At 40.7% G+C, this 26,445-nt stretch overlaps 1 protein-coding gene across 1 annotated transcript in view; it reads right to left on the reverse strand.

Moving 5' to 3' along the window:
• The window catches only part of LOC121594874 (TSET complex member tstC), a 77,593-nt gene extending 53,256 nt beyond the window's left edge, over positions 1–24,337 (reverse strand). Inside the window, exon 1 of the mRNA XM_041918645.1 lies at positions 23,625–24,337. Coding sequence (XP_041774579.1) covers positions 23,625–23,727 — 103 coding nt within the window. The 5' untranslated portion in view covers positions 23,728–24,337. The remainder of the gene's footprint in view (positions 1–23,624) is intronic.
• Between the last annotated feature and the right edge of the window lie 2,108 nt (positions 24,338–26,445).

A 26,445-nucleotide genomic window follows, 5' to 3' on the forward strand; every position in this document is an offset into this window, starting at 1 on the left:
TCAAGGGACCTAACCTAGTTCCACGCCGTCTGATCGTGCTGCGTGCTGACATTCGTTTGAACTCTCCGTCGCTGTTGGTCCCCCACATAAGGCGGTTTTGCCGAATTTCCCGGAGCTGCCGGGGCTTTATTTTCTGCTAGAACATCAAAGCACGAGCGCAGGAGCCATGCAAATATCTTTGCCTAACGTAGACAACAACGAAAAAATACTCAATGCCTCTCCCTCTTCTTCCCTTGTTCTCTCTCTCCTCTCTCTCTCTCTCTCTCTCTCTCTCTCTCTCTCTATCTCTCTCTCTCTCACTCACACACACACACATACAGCAAGTAGACAAACCGAATCAACCAAAGGCAAGGCCCCGCCAAACACAGTTACAGTTGCTGGGTAAATAAATTTTGGATATTTGATAAAAGACTTGGTGGTCTTCTGCCGCCGGACGGCGACGGCACTGGCGGACCCGTCAGTTTTCATTTCGGCGCGGCGCTGCCGGCTTCAAAGGAAAGCGAGCGGCCGCTGCGTTTGTTTCGTGCTGGTTTTCACTCGCAATACGAGAAGAATTGGATGTCTCAAAATTGAAAATAAAAACACCGGAAAAAGAAACCGGATAACGGCAGGAAAGGAAATCGAAAATAAATAATAGGAAAATCTGTGTAACGACGGGGCTTGCGTACGCGCCGCACGTGTCGCTCAGCGAGCATTGTGGCCCGAGGGGCATGTGCGTGTCCACGAATCGAGAGAGTGAGAGAGAAAGAGAGAACAAAGAGAAAGAGAAAGAGAGATAGTGCGGTGATCCCGGCTGGAGCCTCCGCCATTGATGCCATTTCGTATTTGCAAAAATCGCTTAGCGTCGAAAATAATAAGAAGTATCAAGAAACACACACACAGTGACATACACACAATCGTTCACGTAATGAAACAAATAAAGCTGGGCTTTCCTCTGCACCGCAGCAGGTGACATTGTTTGTATTGGTTTGTTGTTTTTGTTCGTTGTGTTTGATTTTGTACAAATATTCCCCGAACTTACCGGGTTGGTTGGGTTTGAACTTCAAGGGCCTCCCACTCCCACGGAGATGAGGTCAAGTGGGTTTCAGCTTCGACGATATTTCCCGGGATCGCAACCCACGTTGAACTTGCTCGAACACTATCTCCCCCCTCCACCCCCCCTCCCAATTGATGCAAATTGGGTGTAAAACAAATTAAATTGAAATACAGCAAAAGCAAATACGCTAATAAATGACCGATCGCACGTATCGCCTTTGCCCATCGTATCGATGGAGGCGCCCAGTACTTTACTTCGATTTTAAATTGATTCGCTGCAAAAATCATTTTTTCTACCAATCATTGAGCTCCTTGCATTTTCCCTTTAGCGCTCTGAGTTTTGTATTGAAAGCAGAAACACCCTCTCGCCCATATCCACCATTCCGTTTTAGATGCTTGAGCAAAGAGGCACGCGTTCTGAAGCGTGCAAATAAATCCTAGCAGACTACCGAAGGCAGATTTAACATTGCTTCCCCTTCGATCGACCGTTCCATCTTGCTGTGTATGTGTGTTTGTGTATGTATTCGATTTTTGTTGAGCTTTGCTGCACATCGAGCATACTGCAAAACAATAAACAGATCGAACGAGTAGGAGCGACTACACAAACGATTGTTCCGCATATGTCAACACTTTACTCGCTAGAACAATTGCACACAGAGAAAGCGTAGCGCAAAGAGCAGGAAGAGAGGGGATGATTCAGGAAGAGGAAAGGGGTTTGTGAGTTTGTCTGATTGGGTGGCAAAAAAGAGGCAACAAAGCGGAAAAAACTGTACAGAAAATCCCGCAAACCACTGACTGCGGTCGGGACCAGTATGCAGTCAAAAGCTTAAAAAAACCATCAGGAATTACTCATAATGCTTATGCGATGGAGGAGAGCAGCGATGCAATATCTAATAATGGCAGTGGAAGCAGCAACAGCTACAACAAAAACTGGACGAGAAACTATAGTACTGTTCTGGCACAGTTCGCCCGGGCAAACTTATACGTGTTGTGGGGTTTGTTAGCTTTTCCCGGTCATCCCGCATTTTTCGCACTTATTTTCTTTGTGTTTTTTTAAACACACCATGCGCAAATAGTGGCTATTGTGCGGTACGATGAGCGTCGGGGGAAGTCTTGTACCAACCGGAACGATGGAAAAATGAAATCGCTGCGAAACACTCGTTGCCATAGGAGCCCATCTTTCCTAGGCAACATGGAATTCGCCTGCCGCATGGTTACTGAATGAGCCTAAGCGCTTTTGCCCTTTTCCATCTATTCTCCTCAAGCAGCGTAGTATATGCGAGTAAGGTACACTTGTGCAGCTGCACGGTTGTACTCGGAGCCAGCGCCAGAGTGTGTTAACAGCGCATAACGAGGAAATTGGAGTCATTTTGGAAGCGCGAATGGAAATCGAAGAAAAAGGGTGGAGCTGGAATTTATTCATCGGTGTCTATAAATACATCAATCGCCGAAACGGCAGACGGATACACACATGTCAGCCTTCCTGACAATGCAATGCAAAAGGCTGAGACACGCTTCGGTAGACAGGGGCAGAGTTTGATTGCGTTTCTGTCTCTGGGAGAGAAAACTTTGTTTTGATTTCCTATTCAAAATGTGTTATCTATTTATTCTTCAATTATTTAGAAAACAAAATGCAAAATCACACACAACACAACTGTGACTCACCGCTGTAGTAAGTGACCTCGAAAATCTAATGTAGAAAAGGCTAACTTCCAGCCTTGTGAACAATTGCTAAAAGCCAGCCTACCAGAAGAAATCAATTGATTGATAGAAGATTGACCGTGGTACCATGGCACCAACCATTCGCAATAACTTTAGCTTTGTCTGTTGTTATAATGCAATTCAAACAGAGGATACATGAGTGATCAACCAACAAACACACGCACATTCTTACACAAAGTGCCGACCAGTCTAGTGTCCCCAATAAAGGCATTACAGGGTTTTCGAGGATTATATAGACATGTTCAGCGAGTTGTAGATTCGTTCAGGCATATAATAGACTCTTTCAGCGAGATATAGAATTGTTCGGAAGTAGGCGTAGACATGTTCAGCGATTCTGTAGAGCTGTCGTTTGTTTTGTTTACACACTGTGCCGCAGGGTTCAATTTTTCATTCTTAAAAGTCCTAAAAGTAGCTAATCATCATTCTCCAAGCTGTTTAATACTTAAATTAGTTGAAAAAAGCATATTTTTTCGAAAACCGTTTGTTTACCTTCTGTTGAGAATGATCCAACTTCCAGTCCAAGGGGTACGAAAGTGACAGCTCTACAGTATAACCGAACATGTCTACACCTACTTCCGAACAATTCTATATCTCGCTGAAAGAGTCTATTATATGCCTGAACGAATCTACAACTCGCTGAACATGTCTATATAATCCTCGAAAACCCTGTATTTGAGACACGTGTATGCAACCGCTAACTCCAGTAGGATATTAACGTTTAAGCAAGAAAGAGAGAAACGTGCTTTCTGGAAATGTCAAATGTTTGATTAGTATGCTAGGTTGGAATATGTATAACAAATATTTAAACAACGTGTACAGTCTGTTCCCGAGCTACGCGGTTTGTGCATTCCCGAGGAATCCGCGTAACTCAAATGTCAGCGTAAGTCGAATTTCGTGGTTTTCGGCCAAAATACAATTGATAATTCAGTAATTTTTATTTAATTGAGTACTTGTATTCACTTTATCCTTTTTTTCATATGATTCGTGCCGAACATTCTGATGTTTTTGGCTTTTAAGTGGATTAAATTTATTAACCAAAATGCAATTTATACTGCATTGACGTTAGATCTGTCAAATATAGACAACCGCATATTTCCGAATCTGCGTAAGTCGAGAACCGCGTAACTCGGGAACAGACTGTATTTGGTAAAGTGCAAAAAAAATAATATTAGCTTTTGGCAGAAATATACTAACTCAGTGCATAACCTACCAAAGAGAGGATTATACATCATAAACCTTAACTCGATGGGAAAGGAGTAGAGCTACATGCAGCAACTTTAAACTAGTAAATAACGCTGTTTTATAAGTTATTCAACAAGTTGACTAATTTTGTTTTTTTTTTGTATGCCTAGTAGAAGCAAACGCTGGCGATATTTGTTGATGTATTCATCATTTAGATTTCCTGTGAATTCTTCTATTTCTACTAAATTATTTTTATAGAAAAAAAGAATTTGCATTGTGTCCAGGTGGTAATTTCACATTTATTCTTAATGTTTTGTTTAAATTGTAGTTTTTTTTCGATATGAAGTAATCCATCTCGGCACTGCGCAGGTTAATGTTGAGAGTTTTTTTTGTTTTCTAGATCTAGTTAAGATTCCACCTTCATAAATGAATATACTGTTTTTTTTATTAATTTAAAGTACTGCTTGTAATAGTTTATCGATGTGAGTGTTGAATGTCATGAGCTTTTCAAAATGTATTCATAGATATCGAACCTCATCTTTCCATGAAATGTTGCCTCGCAAAAAAACTAACTTTGTGTATAGGTAATCTTACGAATTTCTTGTGATATTACCTATGCCTATTTCATGTGATACAGATTGCTTTTAATCTATTGGAGTTTGTTTTAGTCTTCGATTTGTGGCACATCTTTTTCTTTTTTATCGAACCACCTAAAATCTTAATTATTGATCTAGGATTGCGGGTTTCTACCCTAGGGGAGTATTGGCTTTTTTGGGATTTTTGGGTTTTTTTTATCTTAATTTCGTAAAATGCTAGGGATCATAACTTTACTATTCATATCTCATATTATTAACAACTATTATTCATCCAATAATCCACTGAAACTGAACATTGCGAAAGGTTGTTGAAACTTAACATGGAAGTGTCAAAACTCCCTATTTAATCCAGCATAAGCGTATCAAGCTGAAAATGATATGAAATGTAGAAATTTGGCTTTTCGGTTGGTAGCAGCAAAAAAAAAATACTAATCTTGTATCCATTTTTTAAAGTCCGTCTAAAGGGAAGAAGAATTAGAACGTTACTGCACAAAATGCTTCCTGTAAAATAACATTGATCTAGAGCTTTTGATTGTAGCTATGATATCAAGGTTGACTACATATAGTTTTTTTTACAATTATTTGTTGTGGGAACTGTCTTGTTTATCCGGCGCTACAGTCGCTTAGCGGGATTGGCCTGCTGCAGGAGCGTTCGAAATCGCTAACTATTTCTCCCATGGGTACTAGACACGTGTAAATGTAATCAGAACGAAATGATTATTTCTAATATTTACACTTAGTTTAAATTTAAATAAATTCAAATGATTTAAATGAGCACACCGCTATTGATTTTCCGTGCGGAAACTCTCCATGCTGACTATGAAAGTGTGCACCAAACCTTCGCATGCGGTGTGGTCTTGATAATCCTACTAGTACAGCGGTCGGCAAAGTCCGACCCGCGGGCCAAATGCGGCCCGCCGCAACATTCAATCCGGCCCGCGAAAGGTTTTGACTGATTTTGAAAAATGGGAAGAAACTATTCGTATACAAATTACTAAATATCTTTTAGAATAGCATTTTATGCCAACGAACTCTTTCAACTTTAACTAAAGTACTATGGAATGGCAGGCCTTGACCGACAACGGTTGTTGAGCCAAAAGAAGAAGAAGAAGACTATGGAATGACGGATCGTTCGGTATGTTTGAACTCAAGATCAATATCCCCGCAACTTTTACGTAAAAAAATGCCTTTTTTAGGCTTGCTGTAGAAAAAACTAGGAGAGACAATTTCTTTACATTTACATCATTTGAAAGGTAATTATTTAAGCTTACTTGCACAAATTAATCTCAGACTTTGCGAGTTGCCTTTCGTCAGTTATCCCGAATTTTCACCATGATGGACAAAGGCATCCTAAGTTTTCTCGACAATTTTTTAGAGAAAAGCTTTTCCATCATGTTGGTGCAGAAAAATTCAATGGAACACATGTTACGGATGTTGTACCAGTTTGCGGACTAAGGTGTATTATCCAAATTCTGCAAAAATTAACCTAAAATGAAAGCAGTGAGTTCTGGCGTCATTGTTTGCCGCTGCGAAGCCAGTGGACGCAATTTTTGCTTCCTGATATAAACATATGTTCATGTTTCTCACGAACTATTTCACTGTTTAGCGGGTTGTATCGATCTCCCAATCCAGATAACGCAGTAATGTAGACACTTGTCCCTCTGTCCTCATTTTTTGCATCTTTTGGAACCTCAAAAATGAACCTGGGCTTTCTTACGATGCTTTGATGGTTGCCGAATAGTGCCAAGATGTTGGCAACCAAAACGCCGTAACGTTCTTATGCGACGACAAACTTCTGTACTAAGTCAATTTAAGACGCTACGGGGTGTTATTCGTTGATCGCGCACGCTTCTACGTTGGTTGGTTCCCTTTTTTGGCCATCATGGTTAGAGTTCGATTGATAGAGGTGTTAAGGTGAGGTGACTGATAGAGGTTCACTATTGTCTCATGGGATACTACCATTCAAAGTGGAAATAATATTTTGTTAAAGCGGGTAAAGATAAACTATTTGAGCGATATTTTCGATCGTATTTGAAAGCAAAAGCGAACATTTAAAACCCCTGTTGTTTTAACAAGAACGACGATTCCACACTGTTGCTGTTTATGAGTTCAACGATTGTCAAAGTGCTTTATCATAAAGAATCAGTTATCAATCTATCTGACATGGCATGACTCGTCCATAAAGCATTTTAAGAATTACTGACTCCACCTTTGCTTCAATATTTGTTTAGCCGTTACGACTTTTGTATCATCTCCGGAATATCCGCAATATTTTTTGCAGCGTGGAAGGATGGGGTCTTCAAGAAGCGATATCGATCCTTTTTTTGTTATTTTTTGACTAATCACATGTTTGGTCATCTATAGCCGATTCTCAAATGATTAAAGATTACAATTAGTTTTTAAAGCAGGTATCATCAATTTTGAACCATGCTTAGATGATATAATTACAAAAAAACAACGTTGTAAGTTTAAATTGTAATAATTTAAGCACAATGATAAAAAACCGCATTCTCCTGGCCCGTGGCACTTGATCATTAACTTAATTTGGCCCTTTACCTCAAAAGTTTGCCGACCGCTGTACTAGTAGATTTGACTATAAGGACGAAGAATGATCATTTTGTTATCCTTGTCATTCCGAAAATAGCTTTCTTGCTCAAGTAGCTTTGTTTGCAATAGAGCGTAACAGCATGTAAATTTCCAGTGAGAAGAGTAATTTCGTGTCGACTGTGAATGTATGTAACAGTTTCTCCTTTCGGGCTATACAAAATAAACTACTTTTTTACTGAACGATGAATCGAATTAATGCCATGAATCTTGTTTTCATTTCTTTGCTGTAATGGTAAATTGTATTTTGTCAAAAACTAGGGTGGAGATATACGTGTAAAAATATACCTTACGCGAATGTAGGTGTGCGAATAAATCACTGAACGCATTGAATTCATTTCATTGAGCGAACTGCACCCACCTGATCTTAATAAAAAATAATTTTTCCATATCTAATGGGAAATACCGAAATAAATTTATGCAATAATGGTATATTATTGATTATAATATACTTTCCGGTGGTATTTCAGCCAGAGGTTCAAAGGGGTTGGATTTCTTTGTTTCATACAGAATCTGAGTTTCGGGTATATAGATTGAGTTTTTTTCTATTACTTAAAACAAGAAACAAAATCTATGTAAGATATGTAACGTATAAGATATATAAGATGTATAAGATATGTATTGGACGAAGTTAAATGCCTTTTCCGTGTCTAACATAACTAGATCATTGGATGTTAATAGCATTTTGTTGAAGATAGTTTATAAGTCTATATATCTTCTTCTTCTTAATTGGCAGAACAATCGTTGTAGGTCTGTATCACTAATAAGCTTGGTTATCAGTGTCTTATTGAATACCCTTGGCAGGAAAGTCAATCCTACGTATGGGGGCACGTTCCCTTCGTTCCTTCGGCTTTAACCATTAAGGGCATGTTGTTAAATCATACGAGTTGACAACTGCATCATGAGACCGGTCAAATTTGTCAGCATTATTTTTTTAATTACTCGTCCACATTTCTTATGGGGTCAATTATTATGTTTATCCTTCTTTAATGAGGAGTTTTTGCGACTGCAGTGGTAATGACACAATCACATTGAATTTTTAACGTGCGTCAAGGTTGCCACAAACAAGATTGTGATAATATAAAATTGAGTTTCGTAAAGAAATTGTGAAGATTAATTGTTTTTTTGATTGGAAACCAAATTGTGACTACGGATAATGTTGTTATTGCTATGTGGGAACGTATATTGAGCGCAACGTATAAGATCAGTAAACTTCTGAATCGCATGTTCAAAAATTCAATAAATTGGTAATTTTTTTGGGTGCATGCTGCTATTCAGCACCTTTTATTTATCCCTGCTATTATTTATTTTATCCTAAACACCTGAACACTTAATGCTTCGATTATTCCTAGCTTCATTTTGTTTTGATAAAAAAATGTCTCAAATTGCCTTTGACAGATTTTAAAAACACTTTGGTTCCGAAAATCTAACAATTAAGTATAAGATAATGCAGAATAGAAAAAGAGTGCAGTTTTAATAGTGCTACGTCATCATACATAGTGTTTTTATCATATCAGTGTGGATGATAAACCGATGCATCTTTCAAATGGCGTTAGCATTCCAGTCGAAAGTTTTAATTTCCCGGGTGGTCCAGATCACGGAAAATACAGCTTAGTTTCGAAATATGTTATTCCTGCCGTGGTTTCATTTTGTCTGAAATACACAAATTCTGCGGAGCTTTGTTATAGTTATTTCCTGCCCGGAGTTGGTTTTGACTGTAGGAGCTCATGAATGTTATTTCTTACTTTTTGAAAGCTATTGTACGTTTAAGGATTTATTTTGATACATTCGACAAGGGTCGTTTAGGATATCTGCTGAAGGTGATGGTGTGGTTATGGCCATAATTAGCGCATTCAAAGTTATGCTCTGGCACTTTACCATTTGAAGATGATCTAACCTAAATGTGAGCGGGCATATTGAAGAATTACGTTCGACAGCACATTTGTTACACTTAGCAACACGATTACAGTTGTTTGCACCGTGCCTGTTAGTGGGCAACATTTGTACAGCATCGCTTCGGCTGTTACTTGGAAATAATAATTCCAATTTACTATACTTATAGGGATTGTTCGGCTTACAATATTCATGGTACATATGTGAAAGTGAAGTAAGTACACAGCATCGCCATAATGGGTTTGCCTGATTTGGATCTTTTTACATCAGTTGGTTGCAAATTCTTGTTGCAAGATAATGTAAACTATACACTCAACTGGTTTAGTTGAGCTTTCTTCATCAATCATGATACGCTACATTGAAGGTTTGCAAGTGTTTTATTATTCGTTTACGCACAAACTGTACTGATACAGCTACAGTTACAGTTTACAGTTTACTGTACAATACAGTTTTTATTAAAATAGAACGCACTTTACTAGTTATCGTCTCATTTTTTATGTATTTTATCGTAGAGGTTTTCGTGACAGCCTCCTGCTGAATCGTTTTCATATTCGCATATCAGCGCGTAGTTGTTATTAGAACGATGAGATCTAACACAAATATGATCATATGGGCCTAAAACTTCTACACCAATGTCTTTCCAGCTCCCTTCCCTTGTAGGGAACGAGACACCTGCTGCATATTAGTATTTTTGTCTACATTTTGTTTTGCTATCGATTGCTTATCAGATTATAGATAAGTGAGTTCATGTCTGCTCTTGTTCGAAGCTGGATTGTGACTGGGCATCGAAAGAGTGCGAACAGTGTTCCAAGCCGTTTCCGTCGCGTTAGTCCAATAGTAAATTATTTAAAATAGCAAACTCAACTTGTAACAAACATTTTACAACAGCTACAGCTTTTTATGACAAATGAATGCAACATTTTTGTCCGTTACACCCATGCTAGCCGGGTTTACTTTGATTTTAATTAATTCCATTTGGACGCTGACGAGCGCGTGCTACCTTTTCCACACATTGTAATTAAGGGTTACTGGGGATTGGTTAGGAGTGATCGAATTATTCTCTCTCTCTCTATCTCTCTCTCTCTCTCTATCTCTCTATCTATCTCTCTCTTATTTTATCTGAGTGTCTGACTTTTTCCTGTAACTGACAACGAATGTGAGATGCAGATTTAATGTTTTTTATTCTTCTGTGGTGTATCGTAACACATGCAATCATTTTCCGAACTCATTAGTATTCACGAGCGTATTGTGTTTGAGCTTTCGAATAATTATGCGCCGTTTTAAATCAGTACGCACCGCGCCTGTAATGAGGTTGAAACAGGGCCTTGTTGTTTGAAGCGCGCCCGTTCTTCATAGCTTGTGTCACTCACAGTCAGCCAGATAGCAATTTTGCAAATTAATCCCAATTTAAAGCAACAATTGTTTGGCTGATGAAGCCACCGCTGCCAAGGTTGCAACTTATCGTGTCTGGATCGTGAATTGTTTTGTAGTTTCATTTTCCGTTCCATTTAAACCTTTGCAGAACAAGCGAGCCATTCGGTCGGGCGCAGTAATAAAATGTTCCCTTGCGCGTTTTATGACACATTTGGTTGGCCATGACTCATGTCTGTGCCTGGACCGATCAGCCTGGACCAAAGAGCACATACCGCCTTTAGTTGTATCTGTGTGATGCAAAAGTGTAAACACGATCTTAGGTTGGGCAGGAAATGCAAAAGAGAGCGAGCATTACACAGCACAGCTGCAGGGAGTACAGTCTGCGTCTTTGGCAGTCTGCAATGGATCAGTAATAATGACACTAACACACACACATGTAGTAACCCTTTGTCCGTGGCGATCAGTTATGTGCGGTTGCAGCGGATGACAGCAGCACAAACAGATAATAAGAGAAAGAGAGAAAGATAAAGTGAGTAGCAAATGACCTCAAGCGACAAGGAATTAATGACGAACGCCTGGCAGATTTATGGAGATTTATGGATAAGACAACTGGGGTCAAGAACGACTAAAGTCGTATTTGTAATTATCGAACTGTCTGGCATCCGGGATGAGCTCAACTTTGGACAATTTTAAAACGAGCAAAACTAACTCCTACCTTGTATACCCCTTTCCCCGCTCGATCCCAATCTCTACAGGATTTCAAAAATGTGTATACTGTGCATCATGTATTGAGATTTTATAATTTCCACCTACCGGGTCTCGGTTATATGTAAACAACCAATATTAAACACAGCGTGGAGCAGTCGAGCTGGTGGCGATACACCTTCTTCACACAGGATTTGCGGCACGTGTACGTGTCAAAAGCAGAGGGCTAAGCTTCGCCGGGTATCCTGCCTCGTTCTCGTCGCGTCCAAATTTCGGACGCGTGAAAATACAAAAAAAAAAAGCTCGAAAAAGATCATTGATCTCGCTACACCGCTATTTTGTTAGGTAAGTCCCGTGCAAGACCATCAAAAGCATATCCCCTTCTTACCCCCATTTCCTTCCTAAGGGGGCGGTATGCAGATGTCGGTGTTTATGTTTGCAGAACCCATACACATGAGGCTGCTGCATAACCCCATCTATCCGAGGGTGTGGGTGTTTGCTGTTATTTCCGGACCCTTTTTTTACCATCAAACCCTCCGCTCAACACGTCCTTCTCGCACCCTCTCTGGCTCTGTCTCTCTCTCTCTCTTTCGCACGGTCGTTTGTTTGCATTCGCCTTTATGGACGACCAGCGCAGTACACGAAAAATAGCCCTAATCGTTCGTCTTAAGCCGTGCGCTTCTGGTCGCTTCTGGCCCTTTGCCGGAGTGCCGAACTACGGACGCCGGCAGCAGTTCCTCCGATCCGTGTGTGGCACCCTTTTGCCGGTGAAGTTTTCAGGCAACTTTAAACTGCCCAGGCCGGTCCTGCGATATTCTTTCGACCGGTACCGGCATTCGTGTTCCGTGCCGCGTCCGCGTTCTTGGACGTCTTTTGGCGGGCGTGCCAAAGCGTCAACGGGAAAGGAAGGAATGCTGTAACCTTAATACCAGAATCATGCTGTCGAACAGCATCGATTTGAGGCGCGCCCGGAGGATAACACCCGTTTCTACGCAAGAGCACATTAGCAAAGCGTTGCAGCTGCCTTGCAAACGAGGACGAGTTTTTGTCCCTTCATTGGGGCCGCTTGGAAAACGATGAATGAAAGGGTTCTTTTTTTCTTATTATTATTTTTTTGTTCGTGTCTAATTTACTGAAGATCCCATACGTCCGGTTGTTTGCAAAGGTTTTTGAAGCTTCCAAGAAAATTACACAATAACAAGAATCTCGGAAAGTAGTGCGCACTTGGCATTGTGCAGAGGAGAATCGCGTCGTACATGCGACGGAATAAAAACAGCCCTTCCTTATTTGCCCTTCCAAAAAACAAAGATGAAGAAGGAGATTTCACTCATTCACTCACTTTCTCCCATTAACATCCGTTAGAGATTGTTCGTCGATTGGTTGTTTGTTTCCCACCGTGTGCTCGCAGATGAAGCAAAGAAAACAACAAAAAAATTGGGTATTTTTGTTAGCTATTATTCAACAAACATGCTTATATAAGAATGTGTTGTGGTTGTGGCTTATATAAGAATGAGTTTAATGGAATTAAACTGTTTTATAAGATTCTATCGTTATTTCCTACTTTTTCCATCGTTGTTTCCTAAAATGATTATACTAGCGACCTCAAACTGTCTGGAAATTATACATGTCATTCAGTAATAGAGTTCAACTCGATACTACATTAATTTGGGGTTGGCATGATGTTATGTCATGCGCAGGGATGTACCAAATCGGATATTTTCAATTTGGGGAAAAAAATCGTTACCGTTGGGAAAAAAAATCGGTAGATCGCGCAACAGAAAATGGGAGTTTTTTCAAGCACGAATTTTAAGTGTAGAACATAAAAAACATTAAAGTTAAGACTCCTAACATAAAGCGCTTAATCACTTGTATTAGTGATAGGTGGGTCAATTCAAACCTACAGGGCCGGAGCCATCCGTAAGCGACCTGGAGTCGTACGAGTCGATCCGAAAGATACATTAGATTCAGTAGGTGCAACGATTCCGGTAGGTGCAAGACACCATAAACGACTTGAACCCAACGATGCACCAACGATTTCGAATCGGATCGGGCAAAGGTAGGATCAGTCCGACCCGTGGGTCCAGATAGTCCGGGATGACCTGAATTATCAGTAGTTGCGAGAAGTAGGTTCAATACCCTAACCGACCCCGCACTCGATGAGAATAAATATTTTAGGACTGTGTATCACGAATAAATTCGCTTGTAAACAAAAGACAGCCAATACAGTTTGCAAAAATCCAACCACTAACCGCCCAAAATCTTAAATTCAAAAATCCCTGCTGTCAGACCATATGTCCCTGAAAGGTGACAATGTGTCCAAAAAAGTGTGACGCAGTTTTGCGATACAAATCCGCAGATCCCGGTATCGTTAACGTTTTCACGGTTCGTTCCGCAGTCTTGCGATTAACTCTCGCCGATTCATCAAAGTGTCCTCAGCGGTCTTTTATTCTATCAGAAAACCATGTATCATATCCTATACAGGCTTTCGAGACTTAATTCATTACCACGCAGCCAGATAGTCAATTCTTGCTACGGGGGACGGTCCATTCGAGGCTTTAACTCGTGACGGGCATGTTATTGAGTTGTGCGAGTAGACGACTATACAACGGGGCCGCCCCTACCTTCTTTTAGATTTAATTTGGAGGATGCCAAATGAGCCAGGTAAAACGCTTTGATTAAACGCGTTTCAATTTATTGTTTAAAAAATAGTTCAAAATTCAAATAAGTAGTATTTGCTCTTGTTCATTGAAGATGTTGAAAACTTTCTGAAATATAAAGTCGTCCTTTTGAATGTCTTGATCGAACAAATCGTTTACAAACCAAGATCTGATTGCACAACACCTTTTATGAAAAAAAAAATGGCATTGTATCATAGTCTCGTTAGCAGTAGAACAACATTTAAGAAAAATGTTAGAAAAGAAACCTTGTATTAGCCCAAACTACATATAAGAATATGGAAATGTCTATTTTATTTAAACTTTGTAGAAATATTTCAAATATAAGTGTTAAAAAGCATTAAAAATTCAATTAAATAGAGAATACCTAACATTTCCGGGTAAAAACGAAAAAGGTAAAACCCCGGTAAAAACCCAAAAAAAAAACGAGTAAAAAGGTACAACACCGGTCATGTGAGTTGACCAATTTTCCGGTCCAATTTTCTAGATTATGGAAATGAAATAAACTATTCATTGGTGCATGAAACCGAATATTTCAGCATGTGTCTATGAATTAAATTTTAACACACGATCATACAAACACTTATACGCTAGCTATTTCTGCAACTTTGGGATCTATCACCGATAAGGGAGGATGGGTTATGCTCAGTGTGCCCGGTGTCAGTGTGTCGTTTTTCAAGGCACTGTTAACGCGTCTTGAGCGCGTTTTAAAAGCGTTTCCCCGAAAATCAGTACAACCCACTCTTGCACGCGGATAAAGAAAATTTTGGATGGTTGGATGGCGACGAGGAAGCCATAAAAACACATATACACGCACAAAACAACGCTAAGAAATGGATCGCTCCGAGAAAGAGCCAAAAGGGCACACACTTGAAACTCGTTTGCCAACCCAGAGCGAGGCGGGCAAGTTGTAAAATGGTTCGTTCATGCTGCCAAAGCTCAGTGTTGGCAAAGCGTAATAAGATCGTAATCCCACTTGATCACGATTTTCAACGGACTCCCCTGTTCACTTGTGTTAAGCCTAAGTGCGTGTTTTCGAGTCTCTAGTGCCGGCTCGCTAGAATAGAATGCTCGAACAGCAAGGGCATCAAATTATAGAAGAAGAAAAAAAAAACAAAACAAAAAAGAGGAACGTGATGTGTAGTAATCTGTGCAAAAATGTTGTAGAGTGTAGTTTTTATTCGGTTTTTCAATCATTACATTCATCAAAGATAAGGTACGGTGTCAGGTTTCCGAGGAGGCAGGAATTCAATGAATCATGTCCATGTGAAAGCGCCACCTTCCTAGAAACGTGTTTGTTGTTGTCGTTGTCTCTCCCCGTATTGTGCTTTACATCTCGAACGTTCTTAATGGTGAAAAAAGGCAATAGTTTTGCTGAAAGGCATCCCTTTTTTACCGGCTCTCTCGATAACGTCTTTTCAAACCTACTGCGTGTTTGTGTGAGTTTTTTTTCTATACTTCGCACCCTTTCCAATGCAGAACGGTTCGAGTGTGTTCGGGTACCGTGTGATGGGGTTAAGCGCAAACCTTTCCTCGTAGCTTTGCTATTTTCCACTGTCACCCAACACTTCTTTCCGCATCTGAGAACACAGGTGAGGACGGGTTATGCAGAGATGGTGGAGTAAGCCATATTAAAATAAAACTAGCAGCATTTCATACAAAAAAAAAAAAACAAACTTTGAAACATCACAATACACACCCGACAGTGGATCTTTTTTTGCTTCCGGCTTTCAACTTCTTTTTGACAGATGCCAGTGAGCAGTGCGTGAATGACATCTGTATACAGTATGTCAGAATCCTTTTGGGCATAATTTGACGTCCTGTTAAAATGCATAAATGAAATTAAACTCAAAAAATGATGATCCACCTGCTGATCCTATGCCAGCGCCCGGCGCAAGGACAAGCAGTAATCCCATCTTTATAATCCTTTTGATTAAATTTATGTTTTCTCACAAAGAAAGGTAAAGAGACAGAGAGGAGTAGGCAGGCAAGCAAAAAACATCATAGCAAACAAATCCTTTCACAGCCTCCTATCCGATCCGATCGATCAATTATTCAGTCTAGCGTCAACGACACACAACACACCTGTGCAAGAGTGTTGCTGTATGTGTGTGCGATTTCCACAACTCAACCCCAGTCCCGTTTTGTAGCTCGATTTCCATCATTTATCATCTCTCAAATTTTCTTCACAGTGACGGTACTGGAGGGAGGGTGACATACCGAGGTTAAAAGCGGCAGGTAAAATCGGATATCAACCCAACCGGACTCAAAGCTGGATGAGTCTTTTCGGTAGGATGGATAGCGGCGCTGTGAGTTGATTAATTATTGAAATCGCAACTGGAGCTTCTCTTACACACACAGACACACACACATACTCTATCCAGTTGGACATCCACTAGGTTGAACCACATACCTGTCACCGAAAACGAAGGGTAGATTGAGCCGGCAAATTATCATGTCACTGTTAACATTATTATCATTACAGCTTCCATTGCCAGTTGGGACAGTTTTCTCGTTCTGCGGCGGCGTCACGGGAGCGCCAGCAAGGTGAAAAGTGGCGAATGGTGCACCGGTGTCAATTAATTACAATCCTGCTCCTAAGGGCTCCGTGAACAAATAGCGTAGAGAAAGGGTTTGGTGATGTTCGACTTTTGTGTGAGCAACATTTTGATACGATAACAAAAAAGGACACCCACCCCCGAAAAGTATATGCACAAGTGCAATAAACAGTCGATTCAATCATCTAACGACAAGACCAATATTGCTGCAATCCCAATCCAATTGCGATGACCTGGGACCGATTCTCCTGGGCTGCTGCTGGAGCTATAGCTATTGCATTGCTTCAGCCGAAACCAAAACGAAGACCAAGCAAAATACAAGAAAAAAATTGGAAAATAGAACTTTGCCCGCTCCCGCGTAACCAGAGAACGCCGGGCGCGCGTCGTTGCGAGACGAGAAGATCCGTTTACAGTAATAAAACATCATCCCAACCCCAACCCCTGGATGGGTGAACCGGAAAATGGACCGGTAAATGGCTTTCTTGTTTATTACATTGCATCGTCATGGTCGTGTCCAGTACTGTTCGCCGCTTTCTCGCCTTTTACCATCACAGTCCGGCCGAGCAAAAACTTGGCAGCAGCGTACTATTATTATTGTTGCCTTATTGGGCCAAGCTGGCAGTAGTGTTGCCTGCACGATTGCGGACGCTATCGACGGTTTCGATTTGTGCCGATTTGCTCAATTGAATGGAATAATTTGCAGTTTAACTGCTTCGTCAGGGGCTTGGTAAAGCTGGTGTGGTTAACATGAAAGGTGCTTTGGCGTGCGTATGACGTCTTAAGTTTCGTAAACATTCATTTTAAAAATCAATTTCGTTTTGCATGCAAACTCGGTTGCTACGTTTATCAAAAAACACGAAGTTTGATTCGTTTGCAATTACATATGATTCCATTTACTACTACCATTGTTTCTTGACAGCTCCCAGCAGCAGGTATCATTGATTTAAGCTGAAAACAGATGTATTTTCTGGGAAATATCTGATAACGTTCGTCATTCATTACATTCTAGCTCGCCTCGACACATTTTTCGCGCGCACACACCGGACGAGGAGTGCTAAAAGCAACACCCTAAATAAAGGGACAAAATGTGAATGACGCGCCCAGTTGCCGAACTGGGCAGCGCACAAATCATTCCAGCGAGACGGTTCCGGTAATTGAAAAGCGGTCGATAATTGAAATTGTTACCCGAGTGAGGCTCGAGCTTTACTCCCCTCTCGCTGCACCTCCAAAAACACATTTTAAGCGTGGTGCTTGGGTGATCTGATAAGTTAACGCCGATTTGATTAGAGCAGCAAACGAGTGCTGAGGTGTAAGGTAAATGGTTTTGCTAGAAATCGTTGCCATCGCGGTGTGTTCTCGTTCGATCTTCTCTATTCCACGAAGTGTACTGAGAGTTTAAAAGCGAAATAAGTGAAACAATTTACTGATAAGCCATACGGACTGTTTCCCTTTTTCGCAATGCTGCTCTGTTAAACGTTTCCCCTCTTGGGGCGCGCTCTTGAAAGTCCTCCTGCTTGTCGTTTTCGCCCTGCAATCTTACAGCATCCAGATGGCCCCAAGACACGATGGCCGCCCCCAACTGGTGTTTAAATTAATTTTATGTGCACCAGTGCGAACCAGTTTCTTTACAAGCTAGGGATTACTGGCCAAGCGCGCCTGGGCCTTATCAGGCAGTTTTGGAGGGAAATACACTCCGTCAGCAAATCCGAAGTTTCACCGTCGCCCACCGATCCCACCGAGCTCTGTCGCTCTGCCCCTCTTTCTCTCTCTATCTATATATTTCCATCTCTATCTGTTGCTATTTCTTTCCTTCAACTCTAAAATAGACGACAAGAACGGAGACCATGCATGCCTTCCCTGAAACCCCTTTTGTCGCTTTAATACGGCCTTCAGCTCCAGCCTTGCCACGCGTGAAGGAACCCCTGACCTTCCGATTTTTTTCCATCCCACTCTTTTCCTTAAAACCACCTCTAATCCAATCGTTTTATGTTATTGTTGTTGTTTTTTGTGTGCATTGATCTGTACATCGTCTTAAGCTGTCCGTTTTTTACTTTTTCCATTGCAACCGCTTAGCTTTATGGTCTGGGAAATGGTAACCTCAGCAGCCTCAGTAGTTGTACACAGTGTACTGTACAGTATACACTCACCATGATCATATATATAAATATATATATATATATATATATATATATATATATATATATATATATATATATATATATATATATATATATATATATATATATATATATATATATATATATAACACACACACACACACACACACACACACACATAGTGGACTCGCTTTCATCGTAGAAACATTACTCCGAATGAAACATTCCCTGTACTGATTTCTACTCCGATCCAACCCCAATGAATACGTTTTCTGTGAAGAGAGATTCAGTTATGTGTCTGTCCTTTCGATTCTCGCGTATGCTGTAATCTTGCTAACAAGACTTTTCCAAAACTGACCGTCATTCAGTGGTCTAAACAATAAAAACAACAACAAATGGACAGTTGGTGTATGTTTATTTTTGTGTGGTTTATTTCTTTTCCATTTTTCCCGTCCCATGCTGTCCCGCTGTGCTTCAGTATTGGAAAGAAAAACATCACTGGTACTGCCCTCCCGTGTCGCATGCCCTTGACCTATTGTGGTGAGAGAGTGAGGAAACAAACTGAAAAAAATGTGGGGTGGATGGGAGACATCATCACAACATTCACCCAGCTGTAAGGTTTATGTCCGATACGCCAAAGTAAAGCCGGCCGCTGCAGTACAATCAATCATCAGCTTCAACGCACGGGTTGGCGCATGAAAGTTCAGTCTGGCAATGGTCGTGGAGTAAAAGTTTATACTAATGTGTGTTCGCTCAATGTTGTGAATGGAGCAAGAAGGAAAACGTAAAGTAAGTATACTCCTCGCCAGCTTCGTCCGGAATAAGATATAGCTTTAGCTCGATCGTAGCCTGGCATGCTGATGGGTCGTTTTTTGTGACCATAATTTTTTTTCCTGTTTTCGTCATCTGATTGTTGGGCTAAAACTCTTTACAGGGGTTTTCCAAGCTACTTTCGAATGTGCGAATCATGCTGAAAAAAATAAAAATAATGATGATGATAATGAAAAACCAGATAGCTCTGGAAAAACTCCTTGCACGCGGTAAAACAATGTTAAAATTCGAAAGTTACTTGGTAAACCCTGTGAATTTGCTCATTAGAAACGCACTCGGAAAGAGAAGCGACGATCCTTTCTAATTTGAAGAATCAAGTGAACATTTTGAACATTTCTTTCCAAAAATGTGTGCCAGGAGAACCTGATGATTTGTACTAGTGATTTTTTGTGGTTTTTGTTTGAGAAAATTGAAATTAAAAAAAGGTGTAAATAAGCCTTGGCTTGTGACAAAGACAAAGATAAAATAATGGGATATCTCGTGAAAGTACGTCGCAACATTCCCATAAAACAGAGCAAATTTAAATGGAAAACAACATAAAAGCAAAGATGCAAAAAAGTACAAAAAACGTACAAAAAACATAAAGCCTACAAACTCAGAACATTGATCTCACGGTGATGATCCTTGCTCGGCATTTAATTTTCCCATTTTTTTTTCTGTACAGCCTAAAACGACGCACTAGGGGCTCGAAAAAGAGCATGGCCCGAAAAGGGCAGCAGTTTGACGTTTCTTTTCATGTTTTTTTTTCTTCCCTTATTTTGCTCCGTTTTGTTGTTGAGCCGGGTACTAATTATGGACACAGGATAGGATAGGAATAATTGAAAAACTTTATCCAACTAAAGCTCTCCTTGCCTTTCCATGATACACCATGAAGAAAGCGCATAATGGCAAGAGATTATGAGGTTTTATTTGTGTGAGCGATTTTTTGCGATGTGAAAAAGGGGTGGCAACAATTAGAAAGCATTTTCCGCATACCCAGCCGCTAAACACGACGTAGTTAAGCATCTTTTTATATTTTTTTATAGACACATCCCTTCAGAATGACCCAATGTGAAATCGAATTAAGGGTTACAAAGAATTTTAGAGGGTTTTTTTTGAGAGCAAATCATCTAGTTGATTTCAATAACATTTGGCAATTTTGTAGATCAATAAAGTTAGGCTTACTGAAAAACAAAACGATCAAGAAGATGAGCCACGACCTTTGACTATAAGATAAATGGACATGGCAAAAGATATGCTTCGAAGAAAATCGTAATGAACATAGCTTTAGTTGATGCGAAGGCGCATATTAAAATTTAACTTCAATTTAAATGTGTTTTCTTCCCCGTCTTATTTTTCTTATTTGTTGCAATAACCACAGTTACGGGAAAGTCTGGGCTATGTTTTAATGGAGCTACTTATTTAAGAGGCGTATGGGTATTTTTGTCCATAAGAATTTGAACCGATGGACCCGCCGGGCATTATTTTTAGCATCAAGCATTTAGAATTTCACACCATTCGTGGTAAGTTTCAATTTTTTGGGAGGTGATCTGAAATCTAAATCTCGATCGTGTAGCATTTCTTTCAATTATTATGAAGACATTTTTCAGCTTTTCAGATTCATTGATACCAGCACGTTTTCGGTCCTGAAACCAATTATCTCACTCTTCATATAAATTATATGAAAAAGAGTCACCCGCAAATCGAGTAGTTCGCATAATGAGTGAGTCACTGGAACGGATTAAACCACATGGGTTCCACTGTACTTAATAAGGATGGTGCGGTGGTACAGTTGTCTACTCGCACGACTCAACTGCATGCCCGTCGTGGGTTCTAATATGGACCGTTCCACCGTAGTAAGGAATGGCTATTTGGCTGCATGACACTTCTTAATATGTCTCGAAAGCCTGTAAACGCCGGCACGATGGTATAGGTCGATACGCCTAAAAGAAGATGAGGCCAAAATATTTTACACTGCTAACTTTCAACTGTGTACAGCGACGATTATTCATATTCGGAATAGTAAGCTTACAATTTTTAGCAGGTTTCAACACAAAACCAGGACTATCGTTCTCGTCTGCAGCGTTTTGAACGTTACAATGCGCTTGTTACGCTTTGCTGACTTTCCTGACATGTACGGTATGCTTCGCTTGATGCTACAGCATCCCTGGACAGGAAGGGTAACGAGTCGATTGCACTGTAGCGCACACTATGTTTGCTGGAAGTGCAGAGGCACGAAAAAATCGATTCTTCCATAGAGTTCCGATACCGTTTTATCCGCCGCAGTAGATGTCGCGCAAAAGCACGCAAAAAAAAACAACAAAACTTGCCCATTTCGAACTTGCGAGTGGATGCACAGTTATAGCTGTGTACATTAAAAGAGCAGCAAAACCCATCCAACGGCACCGGTTGCGACAGATATCAAATTAATACACCCGAACCACACGCAACTGCTGGATGAATCGAGAACGAGCCCCATCGGTCCCATCCAGGCCAACGAATTTGAGTGTAAAATATGACCCTATGGGTCCCTTTGGATAATTATCCATTTGCACAGCCTGTTAGGGTGCGGGCAGCATGCTTGCCAGCTAACACACATCGAGATAATCTGTCCCAGCTCGTTGCAATTAATCATAATACACAAATATACACATTAGTGCCACCAAGAAGCAGTACTGTTTGGGGTTACTGTTTCAATGGAATCGTCTGCCACCGTCTCTCAGCAATGTCGGAAACGGAGAACATCCAACAATTTCAACATCCGATGAAGACTCTCGGCAGTTCCTCCTGCTAAAAAAAAACTAACAAAATGATAGCAAAAGTTTTGCATGTTATAAAGTAGAGGTGTTGGCAGATGCCACCGCACACCGTCAGAGATCGGATCGGGAGGCTTTTGTTTCATCTTTGTTTTTGTTTTTTTTTTACTTTGCAGAAACAACCAGAGCAAAAAGAAAAAAAAAACGCTGGAAATGTTTCATTCCGCAAGCATTGTGTTCCTTTTCGGTTTGCAACTACCAAATCGGATTCGGCACGGTTTCCTCCATGCTAAGCATTCAATGCCGGAGACGGGAAAATGTTTCCAAGTCGTATTTCCTGTTCAAATGAATAATCTTACATACCCACACTCTTGACAACCGCATCCATTACGGAAAACATCACTTCCCCCTTTTTCTTCTCTTCTTGAATGCTACACTTTTGAACCGTTTTGAAAAAAGGCCTCCTTTCCTCCTCGGCACGCAACCACCACTTTGTACACACCAGTTTGTAATTTAATTAAAGCCATCCCGGGGTAGAAGTTGTGCCCGTTTCTGCTTCTACGCCTCCTTTCCGCTGCAGTTCGGGTTTTCATAAACCCTATGAGACATGTGCAAAATTAAGCACCACATGTCAAAGTTTTATAAGCCCTTGCGAGGAAGGCGTTCATTCGCGCAAATGTAAAGGTGAACCTGACGCAAGCCGGTAGTTTGTGATATGTTTATCACTATTATGACTCGTCTGAGTGAAGAAATGATGGCATGAGTTAAGCGATATGCTCATTGCATTCTCGTTGTTGGACAGGACACTTAGTATCCCGATGCGAGGTCACGAGGAAGTACGTGTTAGCCTTACAACGACAATGCCGCTGGAAGTACGCGTAGTGGAACTCGTTCAGCAGATAAAATATGAACATTTTTGGCAGCTGGGGCAGGTACGGTGCACTAAGCCGAGCGCACGAAATATCCCCCCGGCCCTTCCCAAAAGTCACCTGTGACCTGTGTGGTGACACTAGCACCTGCGTTGCCCATGCGAAAATTCAATACTGCTAAAGTGCGCGCAGCCACAATTGCTTCTTAAAATGTTTGCATAATAGCAGAATCCCCACAGTACACTGACACCACCACTATGTGACGAAGTGTTCCGCCCAATTTAACGACGCGCGCTGTTATCAAAAAAAATTGTGTACATTGATCGGTGTACCACAAGGCTGATGAGAGTTTCTGTTTTTTTTTTTTTATGTCGGCGGACTTTTGCAATGTGACACGACCAACCAGCAAAAAAATAGAACGCTGTAAAGCATGTTGAGCCACCTTTTAATCGATATTTGAGGCAAATTAATAATGGCGCACGGCACGGTGCAAATAATTGAATGATATTATGCTGGCGGATGGCGACCTAACCCCATCAAGCCCCCTCATCCTCACCCTCTCAAAAGTACAAAGGATCGCTGTTGAAAAGCGACCGCTGAAGTTGTTGCTGGTGTTGCTTGTTGATTTGATTCACTCATGCTATTGTGATCGGAATTTATACAAAAAGCTGAATCCAAACTGCATCGGTGTGATACGGTGTTTTTTCCGCAAGGCGGACGTCACTTACCCGAGTTGCTGCTGTGGTTGGACCCCGTTTTGGCTGCGTTACCGTTGCCGTTGATGGAGTTGAACAAGTTGACTGCGCCGGTACGCCTCAGGATCCAGAACATTGTTGCCACAATGGCGGACGGATTGACAGATGGGGAGAGTAGGTTGGATGTGGAGGTGTTGTTGGAGTTGACGGAATAAGATCTCTTTTGTATATAGTACACAATTTTCAAACGTTTGGCTGCACTTATCCTAAGCTAACGATATGGGACGGGTTTTTAGATTTTGTTTAGTTTTGCTTACTGAGTACTGGAATTTGCTTTTCCTACACCATGTCGTGGTGTTAATGATGTTTGCGTACGAACATCGTCGCAGTGCGTTTTATATTATATTTTTCTATTTAGTCTGTTCCTTTTTAAACAAACACGCACTCACACGGGGGTATTAGATCGTCGATTGTTGATTGCTAATAATAGACGCACACGGTCTGCCCACTAGGCCATGGGAGATTATGACAATGGTCACTTTGGGGCTAACTGAAAGTACCTCCCACCCTACCACACTGCTCCCCTTTTAACAAATAGAGTGCACACTACCACATGAGCGACACGCTTGCTCGGCTTACTAGTTCGGGCGTTGCATTTTCACAGGTACGGTTGATTGGTTTCTTTTGGTGGCACAATGCTTCCAGGTTTTGCTTCCGGCCCTCAGCTCGTGCGGTCTCGCACACGCTCGCGGCCAAACTGGATTGGTGCCAAAACTGTCAGAACGGCATAGGCGCTCGGTTCCATGTTGGGCTGGCAGTAGGGTTCACGCGTGTAGCCGAAGCGTCAGGATTCGTTTCGTTAACGTCGGGTGTTGTGCGTTTTTTTTTTTTGTAGCGCCGGTACGGTACGATGAACACCTATATCAGTGAAATGAACCCGTGCCCGTAAGGATGCAGCACGCAACTAAATCAGGGAGGCTGAGTGAACTGGTGTCAGTTTGTTGTTGTTGTTGTAAAAACTTCTATACACCATTAATCGTGCCTTTATTATCAGTGTGTTAATTAAGATAACACAATGAACATTTAATATTCGCTACACACACGCCCGGGTGCATGCAAATGTGGTGACAACATTTATCATAAGGCAACACTGGGGGTTTTTTATTACGGCACAAATTGGGCTTTTTATTACGAAAACTGTGTACATATTTGTATGGAATGTATGGAAAACTTGAAATAACCTGGGGACTGTCTTCTACACACTTAGATTTGCAAATGAGCTGAACAAAATGACTGGAGAAAAGATTTGTAAAAAGTTTATCATGCATCAAAAATGTTTGCTCAATATCTATTTGAATGTTCGTCCATAAGGTTTGACAACATTATAATTTCAGAAACCAGAATCACTGTTGAACAGCATACCAAAACAATGCAAAGAGATCAAATTGCAGTTATAATTCGTTTGAAACTTATTGCAAAGGATACAACGTGTGTAAAGAAGAATGAATTCATCCGAACCTTGCGTTCGGCATTGAATGAATCCCTCCGAGTGAACACAGCTCCCCGAAGGACGGCTACGAACGACACTAGTCGTATGCAATCGTGTCGAAATCGGTTTGATCACAATCACGATACAAACAAATCGCCAACTGTCATCAGTTCTTCTCGTTTTGAAACCTTCAGTAACGGAATTTGGGGCAAAAGTGCTACAAAACATCTTTTTCACCAAAACTTTAGTTCAATGATCAAATGAGTACACAAACAGATTCTTCCTAATGACTGGATGTATTTAACGAATTTTATGTAGAATAGTCGATTATTCTCATTGATTTCAATAATTTTATGTTGTGTACTAACATTGAACAGAATATTATAGTTTTTTTTTCAAACATATCAAATATGCTCTCAAAACACATACGAAAAAACAGGAAAATCTGTAAATCACCGTTAAGCTAAAAAAGGTATATTTTTTTGTTTTAAGCATAAATAAAGAGTCACTCCTTTTTGGGGCAAGTGTGTTACGTTATTTCATTAGCGCGGAGCTGTCAAAATTGTAATCATTACGAGTGGCTTCAGTCGGGGACAATCCTGGCCTGCAACTAGCATATTACGGTACAATTCGTGGCCAAACAGAGTACATAGGTGACTCAAGACAAGTAGGACACATTCCCATACTTTAGTACCAAATCTATTTTAACTATTTGACCATTTTAGTCCGTACGAGTGGCACTCTTGCCCCACTGCCCAAAAAAGTGTTGCAGTCGACTAGGAGAATTCTGCAAGCATATTGTGGAGTTGTCATCAGACTGTAAATGCCGCTGTAAATACTTCAAAACATTTTCGTTAATTTTACTACTTCATCGTGTTTAATTATGGCTGCAGGATGTATTTTATCATATGTACAGCTGAATGCCACACGAAAACAACTACAAATGATGTTTTTTGGAAAACATCATCGGTGTCAATTCCAAGCTTTTTACACCGGCACTCACAATCTGATGACAGCTCCACAGTATGCTTGCAAAATCCCCCTAGTTGATTGCAACACTCCCCTATATGGTTGCAGACTTCCACAGCTTGCATGCAACATTCCCCTATCGATTTGCGACATTCCCCTAAATGATTGAACGGATTGCGTGATTGATTACGGTTGAAAATATTATCGCAGGCCGCAGTCCAGCGGAGGGGATAACGCTTTCGATCTGCAAAAATACTTAAAGACATATTCTTGGATCTAGATTCTTTTTTATCTACATTTTTTCGTAGCCTCCAAAAAGGCTATTCATGACAAGTTACCTATCATATATCTTTCATTTTGTAGAAATAAGCGAACTTGGAAATAACATAATAATAA

This window comes from Anopheles merus, chromosome X (genome assembly GCF_017562075.2).
Source record: "Anopheles merus strain MAF chromosome X, AmerM5.1, whole genome shotgun sequence".
NCBI lineage: Eukaryota > Metazoa > Arthropoda > Insecta > Diptera > Culicidae > Anopheles > Anopheles merus.